This window comes from Mytilus trossulus, chromosome 9 (assembly GCF_036588685.1).
Source record: "Mytilus trossulus isolate FHL-02 chromosome 9, PNRI_Mtr1.1.1.hap1, whole genome shotgun sequence".
In the NCBI taxonomy this organism is placed as follows: Eukaryota; Metazoa; Mollusca; class Bivalvia; order Mytilida; family Mytilidae; genus Mytilus; species Mytilus trossulus.
The window spans coordinates 38,161,766-38,185,731 of NC_086381.1; the positions used below are offsets into that span (position 1 = coordinate 38,161,766).

Consider the following 23,966-nt stretch of genomic DNA (forward strand, 5'->3'; position numbering starts at 1 on the left):
TTTCCCGCTTTTTTCTGTATTGGCCCTGTTTTTTCCGTTTCAAAACTTTAAGACGTTACAAAACATTGCACATCATTAAACTTGTTTATTTTATGACTTTAATTTAAAAAATATTATAAAAATGTTTTTATGCATAACGAAAATTCCAAAGTTAAGTAATGGCGCAAGAAAATTGAAAACCGGAAGTGAACGTCCTGTATTAGCCCTAGGGCTAATACTGCTTTTCCCCCGCTTTTTTCTGTATTGCCCTGTTTTCTTCCGTGTTGGCCCTGTTCGAAGAGCAATATTAAATCTTGATTTATATCGACAGTGGAACGTTTTTAGTATTGCACATGCTGATTTATCCGTATTAGGGCTTATTTGCTCATATCATTTAATAATACAATATATTTATTTTAGGCTGTTGAATATATAGCTGGTAAAGTTTCGAAAGATGAATGCGACGTCTTCAAAAAAGCAGATTTAGATTCTGTTTACGTTAATTTACTGGTTAAATTGATTGACGTTAGGAAAACTATAATGAGCAATCCTGAGATTCCTCATCAAACACTGGAAAAGTTAATGATAATATGTGGCAAAGTCGAAACTTTAAAGCGAAAAGATTTTGAACATATCATTGAAGACATTAGGAACTTAATGGACGAAGTTAGCCGTGGAGATGATTCGCTGTCTTACAAAATGCATGGTATTATCATTCTACTAATTCATTTATAATTGATTATGTACTCATAATACTTAAAAATTCTTTATGATGTATTTATATGAATTTAAAGCAAAGGTCAAAATCTAGAACGTCCTATTAACTTATGACCTTGACCTCAATTTCAAGGTCACAAACCAAGGACCTCAAATCAAAAGGTCTTATTTATATTTGGTTAATGAGTTATATCACCATACGCATATTTTTCAATACAAGAGGGGAGAAAACTCCCTTTTTCGTTCAACGTACCCTTGCAATCAAAATTTACGTGTAACGACATGTCACAACAAACAATTTAGTAAAAATAATTTGTCGTTATCTTATACAGTCTCTGGAAATAAGAGAGAATAAGCCAAATTCAAAAATTAAAATATGACCTTGACCTTTGACCTTGACCTAAGTTTCATTTTTTTGGACCACGGACCTCAAATCAAAAGATCCCTGGTCTCTAGCACTTATGGTTTACAAGATAGAAATGCATATCACTTATATCAAATGCATAAGGGAAAATAACTCTCATATGGAGCGTTCATATCACTTCGGTCAAAATAGGACAAATCTTGCGAAGGATATAACGAGCAATTTTGTAAAATAAATTTGTCGTAATATTTTACGGTTGCACCCACAAGGAAAACAGTGTTTGGGGAGATAACTCCTACAAAGAAAAGTATTCAGTTACGCAGGGTAAATTTCAAAAGCGCATAAACTGTTCGATATCATATACCAAATATCTAAGCGACATATTGCGAAACAAACATTTATCGCAAGAACAAAATTTGGCGGAAGAAAAAAAAAGAGAAAAAAATAATCAGAAGAAAAACAATAGGTCTTTCCACAGAAAAGTGGAAAGACCTTATTACCGTTACCGTATTCAACACAGAGTATTTAGCTACACGTTGATGCCACTTTTGGGTTATGTGGAAGTCCGTACATTTTTCTTACCAGGTTACAGGTTTAAGTTATAAGCTACAGTTTTTGTTCGCGATTGTTTTCGTGATCACTTCTGTGATTCTGACAACCCCCTGTTTTTCTTTGAAAATAATAAAGGGGACGAGGTAGGTTTCGTTTTCCAAAAAGACAAATACTCAACAGGACTAAAGGGCAAAGCTGTGAATAATAACGGAGGAAGTTGCGGTCTAAGACAATGAGCAAAACCCAGAACCGTATTAAAAGCTATAAAGGGCCCCGTTATGCTAAAACGTAAAACAATGTCATTTCGAAAAAAAAACCAGCCTGGTTATTACTGAATTCTTTAGTCAACTATAACTTTCAAGATCAATTGCGTAAATTCCCTGTAATATCTTTTTTAATGTAGGCACCTCTTTAACGAAAAAAAAAAAACGTTTTGAACCAATAACCGTTACCCATCTTAGGACCTGCTTTCAGAATCATACTTAAAAAGTTAAAATACAAATCTTTTTCCATATGTATAGTTCTATGTCTTCAGTAAAATTATAATCTGTATCATTGTAGATATAATATTAGAGTGGAAAACGCTAGATGCAAGATTTGTAGAAACTAAAGCAACTAAATCCATATCACAAACCATAAAAGATCACAAGGTTGTTGTTTTGGTTGGGAATTCTGGGATAGGAAAGTCATTCACACTACAGCACAATGCTCTTTCATTCCTTCGAAGTGGCTTTGAACTTATACCTGTAACAAAACCAAAAGATATTTTAAATATCAAACAAAACGAACGAAAGAACTTTTATATTATTGAGGATATTTTTGGTACATGTAATATGAATCTGTCTATGCTAGAACTTTGGGAAGACTCTGAAGATTCAATCATATCGGAATTAAGAGATTGTCCGGACATAAAATGTGTCATCACTATACATTCCAATGTGTATGGAAATGAGAATGCTAAAAATATTTTAAAAAACTTAGGAGCAATTGAATGCAACATGTCAAGTGATGAGTTGTCGCTTAGCATGCATGAATTTCAACTGATTTGGAATTCATATAATCAGCGTATGGAGTTAGACAAAATGTTCGGTGAAGCTATTCCGGTAGATTATTTCCCTCTTATATGTAGACTCTTTCATCAAAAAAGAGATACATCTATGGGAAAAGATTTTATTAGAAGTCCGTATGAAAATATAGTAAAATATATGAATGCGCTATACAAGACTGACGAATACTGCTACTTTTTCATGCTGCTCTTAATTCTAATGAACAATAAAATAAAAAGAGAGTACATTACCAATACCGAAAACAAAGCAAAGATGCAAAGCATATTTCAGATGTGCTTTAAAACAACATCTACGACTATGCCGTCTTTCTCAAGTTATATTATACATGGTATAAAAAATCTTAAAGGTTTATTTATTCAAGAATCGAAGAAAGAGTACACGGTTTCTCATATCAAAATGTTTGAAGTTCTTTGTCGGTACTTTGGCGAAAAACACACCGACTGCATTCTCAAGTACGGTGATTCTGATGTCGTTTATAGTAGAGTAGTTTTATGCACGTTTGCTGTCCCCCTTTCTGAAAGAGTAGGCATATCGATAGACTTCACTCATGACAAAAGCTATGTGGAACGGATGATTAAGGATTTGAAGGAAGGGAAATCTTGGGATGTGTTCTCCAGTCTTCAGATGACAAATGAAACATTTAGGAAGCATTTGATATCATATTTATCAAAAACCTCTAAAATGACGGAGATACATACACATAACATTGATTCAGTATATGTAGCCTCCAAGTTAGGTTACCATGACATTGTAGAATTTTTCATTAAAACGCAAGGTAGAAATGTGTCTAGTGGCATCTCAAGCCATGGAAAAACACCTATGTGGGCTGCAACCTACTCTGGACATCAAGATATTGTTAAACTACTATTGAAGAATCACGCAGACGTCAACCAAGAAACACTTACGGAAGAGACTCCAATATATGCTGCGTGTAAGCAAAGTCGTCTTGATATTTTAGAACTTTTGATAAAACATTATGGAGACGTTAATCAACCCCAAAAGGAAGGAATCACTCCATTGTTTATCGCATGCAAGAAACAGAATATAGATATAGCACGGATTTTATTGGAGAAAGGCGCAAATGTTGATCAACCTACACGTGCCGGTGCAACTCCATTGCATGTCTCTTGTTTTCATCAAAATTCAGATCTAGTTGAAATGTTACTGAACAAGAAAGCAGATACTAACAAAACTACTGACAAAGGAGTCACACCCCTGCACGTTGCATGCTACAACGGAAACAAGCATATTACGGACGTTTTATTGGTGAATTTTGCCAATGTTAATCAATCAATGAGTGGTAGGGTTACGCCTATTTACATTGCGTCTGAACGAGGTCATACATTGCTAGTCAAATTTCTATTAACGAAGTATGCTAATGTAAACGAGGCTACAGATGAAGGTTACACACCTTTTTATGCTGCAAGCATGAATAAACATACAGATGTTATTGATTTACTGCTTACTAAACAATCAAATACTTCTGTCCACATCACAACCGGTTTCAAACAGCTGTATGGTGCATGTGAAAGTGGACATATTAACGTTGTAGACTGGCTACTGAGACACGGAATAGAGGTAAATCAGGAAAATGAGGACGGAGTTACTCCATTACACATATCATCATATAATGGCCACCTAGCTGTCGTTTCACATTTGCTTAACAATAATGCCGAAATTAATAAAATAACTAAGAGTGGTGTAACTGCCCTGTACATGGCTTGTCATAAAGGATATTTAGAAGATGCTCGGTTACTTCTTAAAAACAAAGCAGAAGTAAATTTAGCTGCAGACTTTGGTTATACTCCGCTTTATATCGCATGTGAAAATGGACATACAGCTATTGCAGCGTTATTACTGAAAAACAAAGCAGATGTCAATCAAACTAAAAAAGGTGGTTTGTCACCGCTTTATATTGCGTGTCGTAATGGTCATACACATGTTGTACATATGCTTCTCGAACATTTTGCTTTCGTTAATCATGTAGTTGAAAAAGGTGACACTCCTCTTCATATAGTATGCAATAATGGACATACCCCAATTGTAGAACTACTGATATGTTACCATGCTAATATTAACCAGTGTCTACCAAATGGATGCACGCCATTGTATGTTGCTTCTGAGAATGGCCATGAAGGAGTCGTATCCTTACTTCTGAATAACGACGCTGATGTGAACCTTTGTCGTACTAAAGGAAGTTCGCCATTATTTATATCGTCTATGGAAGGACATGATCTGGTTGTGAAGCTTCTCTTGAATAACCATGCTGATGTAAACCAAAAACGTCAAGGTGGTTTCACTCCCCTGTATATTGCAGCACATCAAGGTCATAGCAGAGTTGCTGAATTATTGTTGAGATATAAGGCCGAAATAAACGTAACCGATGATATTGGAGCCACACCATTGTATGTAGCATGTGAACATAACCATAAAGATACAGTCGAATTTCTACTTAAACGCAATGCTGATGTCAATATAAAAACAAATAAAGGATATACTCCTTTACATATTGCATGCCAGAACAACCATAAGGAAATAGTAGACTTGCTCTTAGAGTATAAAGCAAACTTAACAGAAAGCGATAACGCGGGCATTACACCACTGTACCTCGCTAGTACTTGTGGACACATGGATGTGTTAGATATCATGATCAACAGTGTTAAGAATGATGCTGATGTGGATATTGAAACTAAAGAGGGCTTTACTCCGTTATATGCTGCATGTAAACAAAATGACATAGCCACCGTGCAATACCTCCTAGAAAAAGATGCAGATATCAACCATCGGTCAGTTGCAGGGTTGACACCTCTTAATGTCGCTTGCGATAATGGGTACTATGATTTAGCTGAATACTTATTAAGATACGGAGCTGATATCAATACCCAAAATAATGTTGGCATGACCCCTCTTTATATGGCATGTCAAGATGGTAATCTTGAAGTAATTGAACTTTTGTTCAAACATCGCCCTGATGTTAATCTTGCAACTGAAAAGTCATCGACGCCCCTTTATATTTCAAGTTATAATGGTAATGAAGAGGTTGTGAAAATTCTCCTTGATCATAATGCAGATGTTAACCTTTCCATGGTTGGTGGTTTAACTCCTCTGTATGTTTCCTGTTTCAATGGCCATATAAATGTTGCAGAATTGCTGCTACAATACAATGCTGATGTTAATAAAAGTACTTTCGACAAAGTTACACCCCTGCATATATCATGTGATAAAAATAGAGAAGACCTAGTGAATTTATTGCTGGAAAACAACGCTGATGTTAATCTTAAAAATGAATCAGGACTGGCAGCTGTTGATATTGCCAAAAATAATAGAAATACAAAATTGGTCGAGAAACTTGATCAAACTCTTACAAAACATAATTAACAAATATAGAAATCATGTTACGGATACTAGCACAATACTTATACAAAGTATGCATATTCAGCGATGACAAATATATAATAATTATATATATATTTCAGTTGAAAGCGCTTGACGAAAAGACTGTACGTAAAGCTTGTTTTGTTTTTGTTATCTGATAAAAGTCAAACAAACGTATATGTATTCAATAAAATTAAACAAAAATGCTAATTCTTTGCATGTAATTTCATACTTATTTTTCAAACATGAATATTTATGAGTACTCGAATTTGTAAATGAAAACATAAAAACTAAAAACATCGTACTACCAAATTATAAAAATAAGATGTGGTTTGATTGCCAATGAGATAGATATCAACTAGAGTCAGGATGTCGCCATTGTAGGCGATTTTGGGTCACAGCACAAACAAAAACTAAAATAATTCAGATGAACAGGCTCTAAATAAAAAAAAACATCGCCAAAAAGATTATGACGTAAAAATCGAGTTCATGACAAGGTTCGACAGAGGAACTTTCAAATCAAGGCTTTGTTAAACAATTTAATGATATCATAGTTTAAAATGATTTGTGGTAACAAAATCCCTGACTCAATCATTTCGTACACTATTTCGAGTTCGATGCATTTCCGTCCAAACTCTGGTTTTAGTGAACGTCATTTGTGCGTTTACGGGCGTCGTCACTTCAATTCCAATGTTGAGCGAGTGTTTGGAAAACTTAAATTCTATATTGTACGAATTATTCGGCAAATTCTCAAAATTGACAATTAGCACTGCTGTCATTAGGGAATTGTCGTTTAAGTACCTACAGAACAACCATTATTTCTAGTTTATCATACACATATCTGCACAATGACGATCACTGGGACGCTTGATGAACGTAAATAGTACAGGGATACAGGCGACCCCCTCTCTCTGATAAATGACGTCATAAAGGCGCGCATAATTTACGAGTTTTTTCCGGTGATGTATGACCTCGAAAGTGGTCTATTGTTTTGATTTGAACGTCAATGGCACATGTAGACGAAACATGAGTGAGTCGAAACAAATTTTAATTTTTTTATATCTGTAATTGGAGTTTAATTGTTACACACTGATTACGTTCATTGAAATAGAAAAACCTCACTAGACAGCTTTAAAATATCCGGGTATTATAAAATGTTAAACAATTCAAAACGATGAAAACATTAATTCATCATGTAGTCAAATGACACTATAGCGCAATACACAAAGTGATCCCGCCCGCTTAAAATCGGATGTTTTCGATAGGCTATGTATAATTCGCATTCAATACTATTGGTAGATACTAAATTATGGTATCAATATATTAAAAAGATATTGAATCCCTTTAGGAAATATGTATGCAATGAATTATATAACAGTCGTCTCATAATGAACGACCAAATATTGTCAGCGAGCATAACATTTGATTGTCTTCTTAAAGAAAATAACCAGAGTGTTTATACTACTAATTTAAAACCCCTTACAGGAGGGATTGTGCCTGATATTAATATGATAAAGAGATAATATTTCTATCAGTTTAATTGAGGTCTGGAGATGGCATGTCAGTAACTGCTAGTAGTCTGTTGTTATTTATTTATTATTGTCATTTTGTCTGTTTTCTTTTGTTTCATATTCTGACAACGGACTCGGACTTCTCTTAAACTGAGTTTTACTGTGCGTATTTTTGTGCGTTTGTTTTTTCTACATTGGCTAGAGGTATAGGGGAGGTTTGAGATCTCAAAAAACATGTATAACCCCGCCGCAATGTTGCGCCTGTTCTAAGTCAGGAGCCTCTAGCCTTTGTTAGTCTTGTATGAATTTTAATTTTAGTTTCTTGTGTTTAATTCGGAGTTCAGTATGACGTCCAATATCACTGTTTGTAAAGGGGCCATCTGAAGGACGCCTCCGGGTGCGGGAGTTTCTCGCTACATTGAAGACCCATTGGTGGCCTTCGGCTATTGTATGTTTCTATGGTCTGGTTGGTACAAAACAGACTGTACTATGTCACATTAGTATGTTCCAGTCCTGAATTAAGAAATAATTGATGCAAGCAATATTTTATTGTAGTTTTAACATGGGTAAGCATCATTTTCGTGATTATTCTTGCCCGAGCGAGTGAGGGCTCTAATAACACGAATATAATGCCTTCCCATGTTAAAACTACAATAAAGTATAGCTTGCATACATTATTTCGATTCTGATTAGGGCAATTAAGGTGTTTTAGGGCAAAGCAATTGTGTAGGCTCTTCCATGAACCTCCCTTTTTTGTTTGTAAAGAAGCAAACAGCTGGCACTGTGTTTTTCAGAGGGTGGAGTTTTTGAACAGCCAGTATGAATGTTGTCGTATCTAGGTCACATATATCAATTTCGGAATGCAACACATTACAGTCATAATAAATGAATTAGTGAATCAACATGTGCATCATTTAAGAGTTTAAAAGTTAATGAAATATATCAAATGCATGCCAATTTGATAATTTATTCTGCAGTCGTCAATATACGCATCTGCAAAACAGATATTATTGGAGTTAGAGCATGTGTTTATTCATAAAGCGAAAGAAGCACGCCATATTCGAATATGCATTTGCTAATGAAAGTTGAAACAGTCAACACATCACCCCACATCATCTCATCATATCACAATTATCTGAAGTGTAACGACATTATTTTTGAAGATAACTATTTAATTGTAAATAGCAAAACTGACCAATATAGAGCTGGAGATGAAGTTTTAGTTTCTAAAGGTCAATCAATGGCTTGTCCCTTTGACATGTTATTAAAGTATGTTGGTATGGCGCATTTAGATATTTTTTCAGACAAGTATTTGTTTCTATATACAGAAGCAGCAAGCTAGTCGACAAACAAACGTTTGTGTTTAAGTTGCTTATTGGCAGAAGTGTTGCTATGTTAGGAAAATAAGGTATAGAGAAGACTAAGTAAGTACGCTGAATAGCAAGAGCGGAGTACTAATATGATGAAATAACATATTCTTATCGTAATTTTTAGTTTATTTATTCACTTCACTTACTTAACGGATTATTTCAATCACGCACTTTAAAGTTTCTCACTTTTTTAAAAGCACTCATGTATATAATAGTTCTAAATATATAATCTATATAATTTTAGTCAGTTTCAAAGAACATAATGAATTCAGCTGCCTTTATACCTGTCTTTTGAAAAGAGGCAATCCGCTTCTTTTATTATTTGGCCTTGTACGAATAAACAATATATATGTTCTGATATAATTTCTATTGATATACATCAAAAAAATATAACATAAAAGAATCCAGATTAGTCTTCCTTTGTTCAAAATGAATTTATTATATTTATAATTCATACATAAAGTAAATATGAGGTAAAGTTGTGCTGGTTTTCATCCCATCCGTTTATATCTATTTTACACAGAATGTATTTTAATTTGTATTTCCTGAATTGATCATAATACTTGGCTGGTTTCTTTTTGGCTCATGGCTGTTCTACCCGTTGCAATGTCTTTAATTCACATTCAAGTCCTAGGCTGTGTTAGTGTTTACGGCCTACCATTTTTTCAGAAATCCCCCAAAGTCGCTTTGCGATCTCGTCATTTAGTGCTTCTTTTGATGGTGTTTTCTTCGCACAATCACTGCAATTATCAAAAAAATTACATATCAAAATGGATTCATACATAAAAACTAAAAAAAAAAAACTGAAGTTCAAACATTCAAATTAAGTCGATTTACATACATATCAACACGTATCAGTTGCAAAATTACTAGTTGCTTTTCAGTTTATGTCACGTTCTTGTTCATCAGCGTTTAGAACATTTTTCTCATCATCCATTACACGGGTTAACTCACCTGTAATATTTGCCAGTTTCTCCGGAGAGAGATTCATCTACAGCACAATATAGAGTCGTCTGAGCTCCTTCGTTTGGAGTTTTAATCAACGGACCTACCACCGAAAGAAGCATTCTCCATCCAATGCTCTGTGCTACATGTCTAGATAGCTCTGTATTTATAACTCCCGGATGTAAGGAATATGTCGTCACACCCGTTCCTGTAAACATATATAATAAAGCATTTACTATTAACTATTGCAACTGATTATGCAAATTAAATGAACATGTGATTAATATTGAGTGGTAAAGTATAATAAAAAAAAGCTTTAGTAACAACCACCAACGAATGCCACTCTTCACTTCATTTATAAACGATGTGTGATTTTAGTTTTACGATTTCACAGCGTCTTTAATAATTTGTTTAAAGATCTAAGAACAACTCGACTTTGTTCAATACATGGCGTTAAGATTTTGAACTATATGTCTGTCCTTACATTTTATTGTACTGATACAAGGATCCAGAGTTCCAATCTTGAAGTCATTTGATTTTCCGCTGTGACAAAACTGATAAATTACAAAGTAAATAGAAAGTTACAAAATGTAGCTAGCCTACGGTACAAAACCAACAAACTAGCCCCCTTTCAAAGTAACACGCCATCATAAAAAGTATTTTAATATATGATTTATAGATTCTGGCAGTTTAATGCACCAAATCATGGTATGACACATGAAAAGGCGAAAAATTGAAACAATTTTACTCCATCGTCTAACTTTAGGTATATTTTTTTACATTTGCCTTAGGCTAACATTATAATTACTAGAAAATTGTTTAACTATGACTTGAATACCTTGGCAAACTTTAAGGAACTGAGATACAACCGACATTGTAGGACAATGTAAGACAACTCAAGCTTTCTTCTGAGAGTTTATTCCCTGTACTTTATCGTATGACTATAGTAAAACATTGATAACTGATATTTTACATGAGTCTGTAAATCTGCAAAATCTAAACACTTATGGGACGTAACCTTTATGATATTTACCTTGTAGTTTCTTTGCCAATTCACTGGAGAAAAGCACATTTGCCAGTTTACTCTGTGAATACGCGTCACCAGAATCATAATTCTTTTCCTGGTTCAGATCGTCAAAGTTCATCTTTCCTCCTTCAAAGTACAAAAAAAAATCATACATTCATAGAGAGTATTAAAATTGAGAATGGAAATGGGGAATGCAGACAACAACCCGACCATAGAAAAAATAACAGCAGAAGATCACCAACAGGTCTTCAATGTAACGAGAACCTCCCGCACCCGGAGGCGTCCTTCAGCTGACCCCTAAACAAATATATACTAGTTCAGTGATAATGAACGCCATACTAATTTTCAGTTTCTAGTACTGTAACTTTCTAGTTTCTGAACAAATTATAATTGAATTGTTTAAATTACTTTCTAGTGACATTACATTGTATTGAGATCAAATATGCCGTTCCTGTTTACATTTCAAAACATAAAAGCATATTAAACTAAAACTAGTGTTAATATTTGTCAGTGGTATGGTAATTAAAATCGAACTACTTTTAACTACTGAATGTATGAAAGGCGTATATACTTTTACACGTTTGCCGTCACAATGCCAAAGAAATCATTTAATAAAGTTATAGATGGATCAACGAGAAAATCACAGCTACACAATATTTTACAACAAAAACATATTGTGTATTTCGTGATCACATGATGAATGCAAAAATACAGTGACTAGTGAATCTTGATATAACTATAGTTACTTCATTAACATCCCGTGGCACAAAAATGTTTTGATGATGTAAATACTTACGAGTTTGGCTTCCTGAACTTATTCTTGCAGATACTCTTATTGGGTGCTCTTGAATCAGTATCATACATCTTTGTTGGCACTTAGATTTAAAAAAATGAAAATTGACTTACTTGTATGGGCTAAAGATGAAACTGTTACAACTCTGCTTGGCGCAGACATCTTCAGCTTATCTAATAATAAATTAGTCAATAGAAAGTGTCCTAAATGATTGACTCCAAACTGCATCTCAAATCCGTCATCTGTTTTCCAGTAAGGGCATCTCATTATTCCTATAAAAAAAATTTATACGATTGGCATATTTTTGCTACATCGTCGAACTTCTTGCAAAACAAAACAAAACAAAGCGATGCCCTACACTCCACTGTAAAGCAGTGTTATTATAAAAAGTGATGTAAGACTATCTTTGAGATATTACTGTATCTGGGAGACATGATTGATGCCCCCGAAGATGAAAAGTGTCATTTTGAAATAATTTAAGTTGAGTATGGGAGCTCATAGATCTATGATTCACTGAAGCCTTCAAGGAGTAGTCGGGAAACGCTATGCACCTCTTATGCAAATATATATACTCTAGAAATTACAAAATTCAATTATCTCCAAAAAGAACAAATACTTATCAAAACTCTGACCAGAGGCACATCTTCAATTCATGAACAAACAGCCAGCTGAGTGAACACTTCCTAGCATTAAACTGTAGGAGGAGTTATCCGGACACGCTATGCATCTCTTATGTAAATATATACTACAAGAATATAAAAGTTAAACAATCTCACAAAAGAGCAAAATTAATGTCAATAAAAATGAAATCCCTGGCTGTATGTTCATATTTAATATATTTACAAACAGTCAGCTAAGTGAAAACTTCCTAGCATCAAACTGTAAGGGTTATCCGGAGACGCTGTGCATCTTTTGTGCAAGTAAATATTACAAGAATAAAAAAAGAATCAACTATATCTCACAAAAGAGCAAACATGAATAAAAATGAATATCCTGATCACACGCACACATAAGATATATTAACAAACAGTCAGTAAAAACTTTATAGCATTCAATCTGCATCTTCGCTAGCCAAGGGTTACGATCCACTCCCGCTCTCTCTGTGAAGAGAGAGCGGGAGTGGATCGTAACCCTTGGCTAGCGAAGATGAAGAGAGAGCGGGAGTGGATCGTAACCCTTGGCTAGCGAAGATGTCAATCTGTAGAAAGTGTTATCTCCGACGGACAGGAGTAAAACAATATGCCCCCAACTTTCAGTTATATTACAGGGCATTATAAGTGCGTACGTTTTTTTTTTTGTCTAATAAATTAAAGTCAAAATATTCTTCTAAGTTTGATGTCATTATCGTAATTCGAGGAAAAGCTTTTGTATAAAAAGAAACAGAGCCGTGGTGTAGTGGTTAGTGCATCGGACTACTAACACAAAGGTTCCTGGTTCGATTCCCGTTTGGGATGAAAATTTCAGGAACTCAATTTTCGGCTCTCCCTTGACACCATTTGCAAGTATGGTCTTGAGGAAACGATGATAGTCCGTCGGACGGGGACGATAAATGGCTGACCCGTGTTAAGAGAGAGCCACATCTCTTGCACGTTAAAGACACCCTTGTAGATTTCGAAAAAGAGTAGGCTAATGCCGCTACAAGGCAGCACTCGCACCCGCAAAGTGGAAAGGGAGTAATATAAGTTGCAAAAACTTGTTTCCCAATCCACTATAAACAAATATGTTTAAACTAAACTAACAGACTTTCTTCCCTCTATTACACATATCACTGTAACGTATTTCCACTATCATGAACTCAATAGGTCGTATACGTATCAATTAGACAGGAAAGTCAGTGTATAGAAATATATAGATATAGGAATATGTGGTTTGAGTGCCAATGAGACAACTCTCTATCAAAGTCACAATTGATCAAAGTTAACCGTTATAGGTCAAGGTAATGCTTTCATTATGGAGCCTTGGCTCACACCGAACACTAAGCTATAAAGGGCCCCAAAAATTAGTAGTGTAAAACCATTCATACGGGAAAACCACCGGTCTAATCTATATAAAACCGAGAAACGAGAAACACGTACATGTACTACATAAACAGACAATAACTACTGTACATCAGATTCCTGACTTAGGAGAGGTTCAAACATTTGCAGTGGGATTTAATGGTAACAGTCCTTATCCCTTTTCTGAAACAATAGTATAACATTAACACGTTTGTTTTTCTTCTATCTTGATGAGCTGCTGCGCATATTGTCAAATATACGACTGCATAGTATATTTACCTGCATTATTTATCAATATATCTAGTCTCTTCTCGTTTTTGTTGATGTCTTCAGCAAAACTTCTCACCGACTTCAGCGAGGCTAGATTGAGTTGTTTGACGATAATATTTTGGTTCCCGGTAATTTGTTTGATGTCGTCTGCTGCATCTTGTGCTCTTTTCATGTCTCGACATGCAAGTGTGACTTTAGCTCCTAACAAAAGGCATAACAGTGACCAAATGAAGAAAGGCATTTGCAGTAGCAATATAAAAAGAGTTGCAAGATACCAAAAATGCTATATATTTAAACTAATTATTAAGTCGATAATAAACTGACAACGCCATGGCATGCAGTAAATAAAAAATAACCAAAAGTCTACACAACAGTTAATAAAATTCATTATAGAAAAGCAATAAATTGGCAACACAAATCTCGTGTGCTCCAGAAGAGTTTTCAGATTCTGCACCACATTTGACTGTACAGTACATCACCTAATTGGTAAACGATCGGTTTTGGTAATTCTGAAACTTGACCTATTATGAAATTTTCAAATCAAAACAAAGATTCCATGATTCAAAGATGGACACAATTGATAAGCGTTACTGGTAATACCAACACAGGCATTCCATTTAAAACTAAGAGTGAATATACTGTCGGTGCAGGCGTTAATAAATAAGACATGCAAAAAAAAGAATAATTTCGATAATTTGATATACCAAGAATTTTTTTTTTTAAGCCATTTCCTTAACTTAGTGAACGCAAAATAAAAGTGTTTTGAAAATGAATATAGAGCATTGGCCAAGTGAGAATGAATAAACGATAGGAATTATATAATTCAAATACTAGTATGTAACACATTTAAAGAAAGTTGTTCCTTTTCGACGTCAAAATGAACCAGACTCAAGCTGGCAGCCACTTTTATCGGCCAATCAAGTTAGCAGCCACTTTTTTCCAGCAGCCAATTTTGACGATATGTCTAAAAACCAAAAAACTGCATGAGACTCAAACGTTCCAAAAATCGCTAAATCTTAGTTAAATATAATTGAACAGCGAAATTCGACAATTTCGCGGCTTGTACTGATTTTAAAAGCATTTCATTACGTTTTGAATATGTATGTGAAGTTAGCTGCCGGTTTGTTTTTTGATATTCGATATTCAATATACAACCGGTTGCTAGCAGTCGGTTCAATATCAAAATTCATTTGAAAATCATTAAACAGTATGATTTCATAGTTAACAGGAGTGAAAAATTACGCCGAAAATAGTTTGATGACCCCTTCAAGCTGTCGTAAATTCTCGTTGTCCTCGAATATAAACCCTTATATAAGTTGCATATTTGTCATTATGTAATACAGATTTTTGTCAATAAAACGACATCAAAGATTCAACAAAGATTTAATTTAATATATAATATATAAAACTAAAACTAAAGTCGGCCACTCTAAAAACATTCCGAAACATAAAAAGAAAAAAAAATATCTATGGAAAGCCAAAACAAGAATAAATATACAGTGAAAACCTACTGGATATGAAAAATACGTAAATGGGCAACTTTGAACCTCTGTGGTGGCCAGACGGGCCCGGATCCCAGAAAAATATTTAAGTGGTGAATAGCTTGGGTTAATACCTTTAAAATGAGCTAGGTCCGGTTCGGAACTTTGTCGTAGGGATATGCCGAAGAGTACCGAATGTGTAGTTGATATGAAAAATACGTAAATGGGCAACTTTGAACCTCTGTGGTGGCCAGACGGGCCCGGATCCCAGAAAAATATTTAAGTGGGGAATAGCTTGGGTTTATACCTTTAAAATGAACTAGGTCCGGTTCGGAACTTTGCCGTAGGGATATGCCGAAGAGTACCGAATGTGTAGTTGATATGAAAAATACGTAAATGGGCAACTTTGAACCTCTGTGGTGGCCAGACGGGCCCGGAACCCAGAAAAATATTTAAGTGGTGAATAGCTTGGGTTAATACCTTTAAAATGAGCTAGGTCCGGTTCGGAACTTTGCCGTAGGGATATGCCGAAGAGTACCGAATGTGTAGTTGATATGAAAAATACGTAAATGGGCAACTTTGAACCTCTGTGGTGGCCAGACGGGCCCGGATCCCAGAAAAATATTTAAGTGGGGAATAGCTTGGGTTTATACCTTTAAAATGAACTAGGTCCGGTTCGGAACTTTGCCGTAGGGATATGCCGAAGAGTACCGAATGTGTAGTTGATATGAAAAATACGTAAATGGGCAACTTTGAACCTCTGTGGTGGCCAGACGGGCCCGGAACCCAGAAAAATATTTAAGTGGTGAATAGCTTGGGTTAATACCTTTAAAATGAGCTAGGTCCGGTTCGGAACTTTGCCGTAGGGATATGCCGAAGAGTACCGAATGTGTAGTTGATATGAAAAATACGTAAATGGACAACTTTGAACCTCTGTGGTGGCCAGACGGGCCCGGATCCCAGAAAAATATTTAAGTGGGGAATAGCTTGGGTTTATACCTTTAAAATGAACTAGGTCCGGTTCGGAACTTTGCCGTAGGGATATGCCGAAGAGTACCGAATGTGTAGTTGATATGAAAAATACGTAAATGGGCAACTTTGAACCTCTGTGGTGGCCAGACGGGCCCGGATCCCAGAAAAATATTTAAGTGGTGAATAGCTTGGGTTAATACCTTTAAAATGAGCTAGGTCCGGTTCGGAACTTTGCCGTAGGGATATGCCGAAGAGTACCGAATGTGTAGTTGATATGAAAAATACGTAAATGGACAACTTTGAACCTCTGTGGTGGCCAGACGGGCCCGGATCCCAGAAAAATATTTAAGTGGGGAATAGCTTGGGTTTATACCTTTAAAATGAACTAGGTCCGGTTCGGAACTTTGCCGTAGGGATATGCCGAAGAGTACCGAATGTGTAGTTGATATGAAAAATACGTAAACGGGCAACTTTGAATCTCTGTGGTGGCCAGACGGGCCCGGATTCCAGAAAAATATTTAAGTGGTGAATAGCTTGGGTTAATACCTTTAAAATGAGCTAGGTCCGGTTCGGAACTTTGCCGTAGGGATATGCCGAAGAGTACCGAATGTGTAGTTGATATGAAAAATACGTAAATGGGCAACTTTGAACCTCTGTGGTGGCCAGACGGGCCCGGATCCCAGAAAAATATTTAAGTGCGGAATAGCTTGGGTTTATACCTTTAAAATGAACTAGGTCCGGTTCGGAACTTTGCCGTAGGGATATGCCGAAGAGTACCGAATGTGTAGTTGATATGAAAAATACGTAAATGGGCAACTTTGAACCTCTGTGGTGGCCAGACGGGCCCGGAACCCAGAAAAATATTTAAGTGGTGAATAGCTTGGGTTAATACCTTTAAAATGAGCTAGGTCCGGTTCGGAACTTTGCCGTAGGGATATGCCGAAGAGTACCGAATGTGTAGTTGATATGAAAAATACGTAAATGGACAACTTTGAACCTCTGTGGTGGCCAGACGGGCCCGGATCCCAGAAAAATATTTAAGTGGGGAATAGCTTGGGTTTATACCTTTAAAATGAACTAGGTCCGGTTCGGAACTTTGCCGTAGGGATATGCCGAAGAGTAGCGAATGTGTAGTTGATATGAAAAATACGTAAATGGGCAACTTTGAACCTCTGTGGTGGCCAGACGGGCCCGGATCCCAGAAAAATATTTAAGTGGTGAATAGCTTGGGTTAATACCTTTAAAATGAGCTAGGTCCGGTTCGGAACTTTGCCGTAGGGATATGCCGAAGAGTACCGAATGTGTAGTTGATATGAAAAATACGTAAATGGGCAACTTTGAACCTCTGTGGTGGCCAGACGGGCCCGGATCCCAGAAAAATATTTAAGTGGGGAATAGCTTGGGTTTATACCTTTAAAATGAACTAGGTCCGGTTCGGAACTTTGCCGTAGGGATATGCCGAAGAGTACCGAATGTGTAGTTGATATGAAAAATACGTAAATGGGCAACTTTGAACCTCTGTGGTGGCCAGACGGGCCCGGAACCCAGAAAAATATTTAAGTGGTGAATAGCTTGGGTTAATACCTTTAAAATGAGCTAGGTCCGGTTCGGAACTTTGCCGTAGGGATATGCCGAAGAGTACCGAATGTGTAGTTGATATGAAAAATACGTAAATGGACAACTTTGAACCTCTGTGGTGGCCAGACGGGCCCGGATCCCAGAAAAATATTTAAGTGGGGAATAGCTTGGGTTTATACCTTTAAAATGAACTAGGTCCGGTTCGGAACTTTGCCGTAGGGATATGCCGAAGAGTACCGAATGTGTAGTTGATATGAAAAATACGTAAATGGGCAACTTTGAACCTCTGTGGTGGCCAGACGGGCCCGGATCCCAGAAAAATATTTAAGTGGTGAATAGCTTGGGTTAATACCTTTAAAATGAGCTAGGTCCGGTTCGGAACTTTGCCGTAGGGATATGCCGAAGAGTACCGAATGTGTAGTTGATATGAAAAATACGTAAATGGACAACTTTGAACCTCTGTGGTGGCCAGACGGGCCCGGATCCCAGAAAAATATTTAAGTGGGGAATAGCTTGGGTTTATACCTTTAAAATGAACTAGGTCCGGTTCGGAACTTTGCCGTAGGGATATGCCGAAGAGTACCGAATGTGTAGTTGATATGAAAAATACGTAAACGGGCAACTTTGAATCTCTGTGGTGGCCAGACGGGCCCGGATTCCAGAAAAATATTTAAGTGGTGAATAGCTTGGGTTAATACCTTTAAAATGAGCTAGGTCCGGTTCGGAACTTTGCCGTAGGGATATGCCGAAGAGTACCGAATGTGTAGTTGATATGAAAAATACGTAAATGGGCAACTTTGAACCTCTGTGGTGGCCAGACGGGCCCGGATCCCAGAAAAATATTTAAGTGGGGAATAGCTTGGGTTTATACCTTTAAAATGAACTAGGTCCGGTTCGGAACTTTGCCGTAGGGATATGCCGAAGAGTACCGAATGTGTAGTTGATATGAAAAATACGTAAATGGGCAACTTTGAACCTCTGTGGTGGCCAGACGGGCCCGGAACCCAGAAAAATATTTAAGTGGTGAATAGCTTGGGTTAATACCTTTAAAATGAGCTAGGTCCGGTTCGGAACTTTGCCGTAGGGATATGCCGAAGAGTACCGAATGTGTAGTTGATATGAAAAATACGTAAATGGACAACTTTGAACCTCTGTGGTGGCCAGACGGGCCCGGATCCCAGAAAAATATTTAAGTGGGGAATAGCTTGGGTTTATACCTTTAAAATGAACTAGGTCCGGTTCGGAACTTTGCCGTAGGGATATGCCGAAGAGTACCGAATGTGTAGTTGATATGAAAAATACGTAAATGGGCAACTTTGAACCTCTGTGGTGGCCAGACGGGCCCGGATCCCAGAAAAATATTTAAGTGGTGAATAGCTTGGGTTAATACCTTTAAAATGAGCTAGGTCCGGTTCGGAACTTTGCCGTAGGGATATGCCGAAGAGTACCGAATGTGTAGTTGATATGAAAAATACGTAAATGGGCAACTTTGAACCTCTGTGGTGGCCAGACGGGCCCGGATCCCAGAAAAATATTTAAGTGGGGAATAGCTTGGGTTTATACCTTTAAAATGAACTAGGTCCGGTTCGGAACTTTGCCGTAGGGATATGCCGAAGAGTACCGAATGTGTAGTTGATATGAAAAATACGTAAATGGGCAACTTTGAACCTCTGTGGTGGCCAGACGGGCCCGGAACCCAGAAAAATATTTAAGTGGTGAATAGCTTGGGTTAATACCTTTAAAATGAGCTAGGTCCGGTTCGGAACTTTGCCGTAGGGATATGCCGAAGAGTACCGAATGTGTAGTTGATATGAAAAATACGTAAATGGACAACTTTGAACCTCTGTGGTGGCCAGACGGGCCCGGATCCCAGAAAAATATTTAAGTGGGGAATAGCTTGGGTTTATACCTTTAAAATGAACTAGGTCCGGTTCGGAACTTTGCCGTAGGGATATGCCGAAGAGTACCGAATGTGTAGTTGATATGAAAAATACGTAAATGAGCGACTTTGAACCTCTGTGGTGGCTTGACGGGCCCGGATCCCAGAAACATATTTAAGTGGGGAATAGCTTGGGTCAATACCTTTAAAATGCGCTAGGTCCGGTTCTGAACTTTGCCGTAAAGATGTTCTTTGGAGTTCCGAATTTTTTATTGTTGAAGAATCTCAAAAATTGCGTTGTGTTTTCTATTTACGTTTGATTGTCGTGATAGGTATTGCATTATACAATAGCCACACTATCTATAGCAATACAGTTACAATTTATCATAGCATAATGTTTGTACTTCGTGTTTTCCGACATTCTGGGGGCCGAGAAAACTGCAATATGTAACGAAAAATTATAAGAAAATGTAAATTCACAATTATATATACTGGTCAACAAAAGAAACGATACAAGACTTTTTTTCAAATTCAAGATAAAGTTTTCCATTCAATGAACCAATATTGAAGGTAGTAATACTTAATCATTATGGAAATATAAATCCGTTAAAAAAATTTTTTTTTTCCTTTCGTAACGTTTTTTTTTGCGATTTTTTGTTTTTTACAAAATTTACATAACACGACAATTTAAAAAAAAGAAGTTCTAAATAATGATGCCAACCTCTTATTTAAAGGTAAAGACAGTGTTTGCCATCAAGTTGTTTTTAAAAATCATACAGTTTCTTCGTTCATTTGTTAAGCAAAGTTTGTCCCCACGAGAAATCGTTAAAATGTATACATTATCAACTGATTTACCATAGACAGTATGTGTAAAGTGATATTTAAAAAGCGGTAACAATCTTAAAACTTATCCGAAAGGTTCCAAATTTATTGTGTGTTGTTTTCATATCTAAAGCATTGATTTGAGACGAAAATAAAAATTTCCTTTTGCATTTTTCGAGATTTCAAAAAACACTTTTTTCCCCAAAAATTTGATAAAACAATATTTCAACCCATTACTTACAACATGAACATTACTTGATTAGCATATTGAATATTTTTAAACAAACTTGAAATTTTATTTAAAACTTAGAAAATTATGTGTCGATTTCTTATTCAACTTTCCGCAAAACTAATTTGCACCCTACGATCGTTTACACTGAATTTCGATGCTTTCCGACAAGTTTTGATTTTCATTATCACATGTGAATACATTGCAAATGAAAGCTTTTTAAAATAGTGCATCTCATTTTTTTTATATTTAATACTTTTTGATAAATTTTATTTCAAAGTCGTGTATCGTTTCTTTTGTTGACTAGTATAGATAAAAAAAAAATTAATGTCCATCTCAAATTAAATAATCTAATTCCTTAACCTTAACTGATCAAAAGTTTATCTCATAGTCCATTCATAGATATTTCTTCTGCTACATACGGTAGTTTCACTAAGCGGTAATTTTCTTTATGCGTTGGTAGTTCCTTTTCTGTATTTATTTGGCTTCTACCAGTTGATGGTGTGTTTGTTTAGACGGTCTAGGTAGCAAGTTAATTCCTTGGAAACTTTCCTCAAATGGGTTCATGTGCGATCTACTTTGTACGAGCCATTGCGATGGGTCTTCTGGTCTTCTTTAGGCAACGGTCGTACCTCAAGGTATTTCATCTGGATGGTCATGTTTCCATAGCAACTTTGCCGTGTACTTTCTTTTTTTGCTGTCAATAGCTGTGTCTGGTCTTCAATGACGTTTACCGGAGCTGTAGATGTTGGCGGATGGTTGGTGTTTCTATTGATTGGTCTTGATATTAAATATCCGATCTTTGACTGTACAGTGGTGGATCCTTTTTCTGTGATAACTCTGTCCTCGATAATTTACCAGTAGTAGTCGGCTCCTATGAATAAATCAATTTCGAAACGTTCTGTACTTAAGTTTAAGTCCTCTCAAATGTGGCAAGTTCCTTGTAGTCTGTGAAATCTTGTTTTGAATCGGAACGGCAATCTCTGGAACATTGAGTGTGTCGATATGGACTTTTTCTGGTGCAGTTGCTGCTTTCAGGAGAATGTCTTACTCTAGTCTCGTTTGGTGTTTCAACTACGTTAATTGCTGACTGTTGTATTGTAGACTGCGGTGTCATTCCTGGAATTACCTCTTTTCCTTTACATATGCTAGTATGATGCATTCCGTTACATTTTTTGCACCGTTTAGTAGACTGGCATGCGGCCACTTAGTGTGACCCTTGTCAGTTAAAGAATAACTGTTTCTGTTTTACAATTTGATTTCTTATGTTTGCGTCTGTCATTTCAGGGCACTCCGTCAGATAGTGCCCACCTATTAAAACAAAAAAAAAACATGTATGTGTATTTACATTCTTACGTGTGTCTGTGAATTTGCTCTTGTATGAATGTGATTGCGTATCCATAAAAAAATGCAGTGGCGTACAATATGTCTGAATCCATGACTCCTTCGCCAGCTTCAAGTATTTCAATCTCTTTAGTTATTGATTTTCGTAGCTTTTTCAATATCAAATTATATCTCCCCTGTTCTCTGGCATTATATTTTCTTATATCAATTGGTAGCTTGTCCAAAACTACAGGTACCAAAAGCGAACCATACATTTCAGGTGTTTGACAAAGTGACTTTAATCCTCGCACATATGATTCAAGTTTGTCTCCGTTAGACCTCATGCTAAATGCATCATTTGTCGGTGCGGGTAAGCTCATGAGTAATTTCATGTAAGCATTAAAAATTTTGTGTGGGTTTCATAATCTCTCTCTTAGCAAACAAACGGCTGTCTTATAATTGGCATGCGTAAGCGCAAATCCTGCTATGGTTAGGCGGCGGCGAACCAGTAAAGTTGCGTGATTGATTTCCGGTAGGATTTTCCTCTAATGGAATTCGTTCTCTAGTGTTTAGCGTGTAAACGGCTGATGTGTTAGTATTAATAGCGTTTGATGTAGATATATAGCATTCAGCATTAGCGTTCATTGTTGACTTTTCTTTTAAATTAGAAGTATTGTTGGAGGATTTGATTGTTTGCTTAAGTTTTCGTATTTGCCTTAGTTTACTCTCTAAATTAAACATATACTCATCCGACTCTGTAATTTATTGTTCAATGTGATCCTCGTGTTGGACTTCTTTCATCTTCTCGTTTAAATAATGAATAATCTTCTTTTTCGTGGTTACGGCATACTTTGAATTCCTTGAATTCCTCCGTTTTAACGTTTTCAGGATGTTGTGAAATAGTTATAGTGTCTTTATACTCTTTTATTTGTTTACGTTTTACCGCCATTTACGTAACAATAGGCCCGCAACGTCGTCACTTGCCGACGTCTCTCTTGTATATCATAGACTAGTAAAGCTTTCGAACATTGAAGACGCTTTTGTGTTTACTTATATCGATACGTCCAAAACATTGGTGCCGTGACCAGGAAATTGAACACTAACAGTAATAATCAATCAACGTCATCGATTATGAACATTTTGACCCCACACAGACTAGAAGAATGTGAAATACATAAAGTTTGGGAATCCATAGGAACAGAAACAGACAGCGGAGTGAAAGCGAAAACAGACTTACAAGAAATGACCACTTACCAAGAGAATAACATTCATTTAAAAGACAATAGGTACATCGCCCGAGTTCCCATGGAAACAGGAACATCCGGAGTTGCCGAGCAACGAGATGATCGCCAGAAAGAGAGCATACAACGTAATAAACCGACTTGCTAAAGAACCAGAGATGCTTAAGATATACGGTAACATAATCAACGACCAACAAAATCGAGGTTTTATAGAGAAGGTGGAGACCCCGGATGAGACTACTAATCGAATACATTATATTCCGCACCACCAAGTGAAAACAGATTCATCGACTACACCAATACGTATAGTATGTGATTGCAGTTGTCGTCAAGATTCAGAATCACCCAGCTTAAATGATTGCCTTTCTTCTACACCGCCGCAGCTTAATAAGCTAACAGATATACTTACAAGATTCCGCTACGGGAAGTACGCCTTAACAACTGATATTGAGAAAGCATTCCTCCAGATTGGAC

General features: G+C 36.4%; 2 protein-coding genes across 3 annotated transcripts in view; one reads left to right on the forward strand and one right to left on the reverse strand.

The window, feature by feature from the left end:
* Positions 1-519: 519 nt before the first annotated feature.
* LOC134684595 (ankyrin repeat and KH domain-containing protein mask-like) lies at positions 520-6,084 on the forward strand. The gene is made up of 2 exons (XM_063543894.1): positions 520-685; positions 2,174-6,084. Exons 1-2 carry the CDS (start codon positions 520-522, stop codon positions 6,055-6,057), a joined length of 4,050 nt encoding a protein of 1,349 aa, XP_063399964.1. The 3' UTR covers positions 6,058-6,084.
* A 3,270-nt stretch (positions 6,085-9,354) lies between these two features.
* LOC134685674 (retinol dehydrogenase 12-like) overlaps positions 9,355-23,966 on the reverse strand; it is a 34,129-nt gene continuing 19,517 nt past the window's right edge. For both annotated transcript variants that reach the window (XM_063545638.1, XM_063545637.1), the window contains 5 exons: positions 13,977-14,168; positions 11,814-11,972; positions 10,914-11,033; positions 9,890-10,088; positions 9,355-9,675 (listed from right to left, as the gene is read on the reverse strand). In XM_063545638.1, the coding sequence (XP_063401708.1) occupies positions 9,576-9,675; positions 9,890-10,088; positions 10,914-11,033; positions 11,814-11,972; positions 13,977-14,168 (770 nt within the window). In that variant the 3' untranslated portion in view covers positions 9,355-9,575. The remainder of the gene's footprint in view (positions 9,676-9,889; positions 10,089-10,913; positions 11,034-11,813; positions 11,973-13,976; positions 14,169-23,966) is intronic.